The sequence below is a fragment of the Echinops telfairi genome, unplaced genomic scaffold, assembly GCF_000313985.2.
Source record: "Echinops telfairi isolate 266 unplaced genomic scaffold, ASM31398v2 ScPeMD7_7458;HRSCAF=8496, whole genome shotgun sequence".
Classification (NCBI taxonomy): Eukaryota; Metazoa; Chordata; class Mammalia; order Afrosoricida; family Tenrecidae; genus Echinops; species Echinops telfairi.
In genome coordinates, this window is record NW_022111358.1 from 22,783,313 (window position 1) to 22,788,450 (window position 5,138).

The 5,138-nt window shown below is 36.2% G+C and overlaps 1 protein-coding gene across 1 annotated transcript in view; it reads left to right on the forward strand.

The window, feature by feature from the left end:
* Positions 1-5,138, forward strand: part of MBTD1 (mbt domain containing 1) — a 59,605-nt gene that overhangs the window by 25,668 nt on the left and 28,799 nt on the right. Inside the window, exons 3-4 of the mRNA XM_045299309.1 lie at positions 792-906; positions 2,146-2,228. Coding sequence (XP_045155244.1) covers positions 792-906; positions 2,146-2,228 — 198 coding nt within the window. The remainder of the gene's footprint in view (positions 1-791; positions 907-2,145; positions 2,229-5,138) is intronic.

Below are 5,138 nucleotides of genomic sequence, written 5' to 3' on the forward strand. Positions count from 1 at the left end.
TCAATGTACATCAGTACCTGTAAAATGCCAGAAAACTTGACTGTTTTACTTAAGTTGTTACTGTGGCAGCATGTAAACAACTGTGAAGGTGTAACATTCATTGATTTTTGTCATACTTTATTTGAGTGATCACATGTTTCTTAATCTCCCTTAACTTATGACTGTGATCATTACATAGCACTCCGAGGGTTATTTAAATCCCTCCAGTTAAGGAAATACATCACTCAGATGTATTTCTATATTTCAGAGAGACAGTACCTAAAGATCCTGAGCAATGGTCTGTACCCAAATGGATGGCAGTTTGTCACACTGTGAATTTGGCCCATGATCATTTTGTCATTGATCTTTTGCGTTAGCACTAAAGGTATACACCTCGGTCACTTGCTCTTTGAACATTAAATTACCTTCTCTTACCATATAAATAGCAATGCTTGGCAACCTGCATGAGTGAATAACCACTGGTTTTATCTACTATAAGAAAAAATCGAGTACCCACCACAGCCTATATCTTAACATCTATGGGATGTCATTTTTTATTAACATATTAATTTGCATATTGCTGTTTTAGTCTGTGCCAGCTCTGCTACCCATGTTAGATATGTACATTGTAGCAGAGCTCAGAAAAAATTTCACATTAAAATTCCTTGTATGTTTTTCTCTGCTTCAATAATTTTCTAAACCCTCCATGTTTACTTAAGCAGAATGAGTAGTATGCAGTCAAGTTAATTATAATGGTGGGTGGGGAGGGGGTGGTAAAAAGAATCCTATTTACTTAACTCGTCTTGTTTTAGGGTAAGCCTCCAACAAAGAAAGCAAAAGTTCTCCAGAAGCAACCTTTAGTAGCTAAACTAGCTGCATATGCTCAGTATCAAGCCACCTTGCAAAGTCAAGCAAAGACAAAAGCAGGTAATAAATATGGGGGACTGTAATTAAAAAATAATTTGATACTGTTTTCGTATCAGGTTTTAATTAGTGACATTTTAATTTGGGGGGTTATTTAATTAAGCTATTATTAGTGCCCTGTTAATACATTATAATACTCGACTGCCTGGTGGTGGTGGTGGTTGGTGGTTAGTTTAAGTAAATTGTCCTAGAAGAAAATATGTGCATTCTCAAATTGTAGTCCTTAATTGGAAATCTCTTTAATATAGATATTTATTCATTCTCAAGTGCTGAATATCTTTGTGGAAGTAGAGAACAATATAAAGGTTGTGGGACTTAGAGGGGTTGGGGAAAATAGATAGAGTAATAAAAGAAAGAGATTGAAGAAAGGGTTGTATCCACCGGGAAATTCTTAAAAAGTACAAAAGCAAGAAAGTACGTAGGGGCTGAGGCTATTGCAAATCCTAGTGGAGAAGGTAGGTGGTTGATAACCAGATGAAGTCCCTCACAGAGGTGGGAAGAGAGCAAAAGCAGCCATAGCAGGGATGATCCCTTTGCGTGCATCTGCTTTCAGCCCTCTGCTGCATCTCATACCTGGAGGGCTTGTCCTTCCCACAGAGCGCGTATTGTGTATAGAAGACTGAAACTGCATTTTGTTCACAAACAGGACATGCTAAGCTCATGTTTATATATGAAAGTTCTTCGGTCTTTAAAAACAAAATAAACTCTTTTTTTTTTTTTTATCATTTTATTAGGGGCTCATACAACTCTTATCACAATCCATACGTACATCAATTGTGTAACGCGCATTTGTACATTCATTGCCCTCATCATTCTCAAAACATTTCCTCTCCACTTAGGTCCTCATTTCAAAATAAACTCTTCCTGAGGACCTAATGTCGGGGGTTTAAGTGGAGAGAAAATGTTTTGAGAATGATGTACAATTGCGCTTTACACAATTGATGTGTGTATGGATTGCGATAACAGTTGTATGAGCCCCTAATAAAAATGCTTTAAAATAAATAAATAAATAAAAATTAAAAATAAAAAAAACAAAAACAAAATAAACTCTTCCAAAGGATTTTTTTTTGAAAGCAGATCACCCCTCCATGGTACCTTTGGGTGGACTCGAACTGCCAGTTTCAATTAGCAGACAAATACATAAACCTTTGCACCACCAAGGGACTAAATAACCTTCTTGCAAATAAAAGCCTTCTTACAAATAAGAGCTGTAATACATCTAAATTCCTTTTGTTTCCGTAGCCATCTCCATGGAAGGTTTCAGCTGGGGGAACTACATCAATAGCAATAGCTTTATAGCAGCTCCAGTTACCTGTTTCAAACATGTGAGTATAGAATGTCTGACCTTATTTTGAAACGCTTAGTCCTTACTTAAATCGGAAGGCACAGTAATACCTGAGCGCCTTACATTTAAGAAGGTCTTGGTTTTATGTATTTTAATGGGAAACTCATTTTTAATTATTAACACCTCAAAATTTCTAGAGGTTTTACAAGTAAAGCATCTCATGAAAAAATGACTGTTTGAAATAATTTCAATCAAGGGAAAGCACTAGTCCCGACTCCTTTTCCTGTTCTGTTGAACCACGTGACATTGCTTTCATGTATCAAACCACTTGCATAGTGACAACTTTTATATGGTTCAACTTAGTATTAGAAAACATCACTTGTGTATGTGACCCAAATTTTTGCAATTTAACATGACAATTTAAAACAGATGCACTTTTCATTTTATTATTTCCCTCTAAATGTAAAAATCACAAAAACAAAAGTATATTGGTAATGCTGTATGAGAGGTTCAAATCTGGTATATGTCTTGGGAAGCCCTTTGAAAGGTGTTCTTTTAGCAAGTAATTCAGGATTGTCTTGAAATATATCTGCTGAAGAGCTGTACATATTAAACTGCAATTTTAATGTACATTGAAAGGTTATTCTGCCCATACATAAGAAGAATTTTTTTTAATTGCTGAAATGTTTGCTGATATTTAATGTTCTGTTAACTGAGGACTTTATTTTTAAATAGTAGCATGTGAACGCAGGGGGTTCTGATGTGGAAATCCAAACATATTTTCACTGACTCATGGCCAGCAAGGGATCTTGATCAAACCCAAGCATGTTAATTCAGTGATAGAAATAGCATTCATTAGTTTCCTTGCCTTTAGTGGCATGCCAACTATCTGAACCAAACTAAGTAGAATCTTAAATATTTGATGATCTCAGTCTATGAAGTATGTGAGTTACTTTGCAGTAATGTTGATAGTGTCACTTTTGTGAGGCACATTAAATTTACACAAACAGCAGCTTTAAAGAGCAAGATAGAGCAAATCGTTCACGCTCCTCTCTTGGGATAATGTCTTCTATGTAGCTAAGAAACTCAAACTTAGATTTATTGCTTAGTTAGAGTAACTCTTTTATCCCAAAATCTTGGAACATTTGTCTGTTACCTCCTTCTGAATGGTCTTCATTTCTCTTCATATCTTTATAATTTAATGCTTCCTTGTTGTAAAATCATAAACTATGCCAGGCTATAAATAAATTGCATGTCAAGGTCTGCAAAGCATGTGTTATTTTTGCCCATATCTTATGAGTAGTAATGCTATATTAAAGTTCTTTACAGGAAAACCTGTACTACCATAGTGAAATGAACCTATTTTGGGTTTGGCTTTGCTTTTTATATGGTTAATATGCTCCATATCATAGAATGTAAAGCACCTAGTCTTAGTCACATGCTTAAGATGAAATTGTGTTGCTTCCTCTTTCTCACTCAGAAGTGGGGCATCTATCTGGACCCAGTATGTTTCCGCTCAGTTTTCTTACTAGCTTCTCCTTATCAAACCGGAATCACTTGTATTGGTCATTCCTTGATGCATTCTTGCCTTAGCCAACACTTTTTTGTAAAGCTATTGGTTTAGGAGGTCAACCTCAGGCTAAGCTTAATTCGGTCCCTTTGAGTTGACTCCTCATGATTTTCCTCCTGAGATAGTTTCTGGGTCTCTTAGAGTTAGTATCGTAGGGTTCTTAGAACACCTGTTGTCAGGTTCTAATGAGAATACAAAATCCTGCCCTGTGTCATCAGTCTTCCAACGCTTGTATATCTTCTGTGTCTTGGATATTACTGTGATTAGTTCTGAAACCATAGAATCTTATAGCATGTATTTCCTCTTCTGAGAATGAGGGTTTTGCAAATTATATCATAGGAATATATTCTCGGTAATTGCTATAATACACCATGACTTTTATTCATGTATAGCAGTGTCTGACAGTGCATGTTTATAATGTAATCAACAATAGGAATCGAGCCCAAATTGTCATTCAATATACCTACTTCTTAGTAATCTGTATATTCTGATTACCATATATCTGGCATTTCTTTCATTTTACCTGGGTGGAAGTTTTCAGGCTTTTTTTTCCCCCAAGCGTCAGAACTCTCCTTTTCTCTAACACACACCCCACCCCTCACAGTAGAACTGGCATGAGAGGAAGGTGCATGGCTGGTCTCACCAGGATAGAGAGTGAGTGGCCACATCCTTGGCTCCTGACCCTTTATAACTCCTTTCTTGCTGATTAAGTGATTTGATGAGGTTTCTCAAGTCACGGAAATAATGTAATCCCAAAGAAGTTTCCTGTTGATCCACATTTTCTCAGGTTATTTGGCTTTCATGCATTCATCATGATTTGCTTGTTTTTTAGCTCCTAAGACTAATGTTTCACCTGTATATGCTCTTTACTTCCCATCATTTGCCTTGCATGATCAGAGGAAACGTTTCTTTCCCCATCGTAGGCTCAAGTGTGTTAATAACCAATGTACACAAAGTCATGGGATAGCTAAAACCCTGTCCTTTCAATTACGCATTTATGAACTTCAGATTTTTCCTTTTTGTTGCCTGAACTGCTGCTATGTATTCTGATCTAAACTGCACTGTGCTTGCTAAGACCAAAAATATTGTCATCTTTCTGATTTTTCATCCCTTGAAAGTAATTGTAATTTTGTACAGAAAAAGTCTCTGTACACTGGTGAACTTAAAACTGATTTTATTAATGTTCCCCTTGTGCTGACAAAGATCGACCTAGTATTATTTACCTGATAGATTCTCTTTCTCTTTTTGCCTTGACCTACATGGCAACTTTTTCAAGAGGATAAGCTTGTATGTGTTTGTTTGCAACATGTAAATGTGTGGGGTTTGAGGGCAGGAAAATAAAAAACAAGCATTATGGTTTTGGTGTGTGGTGTTTGTTTG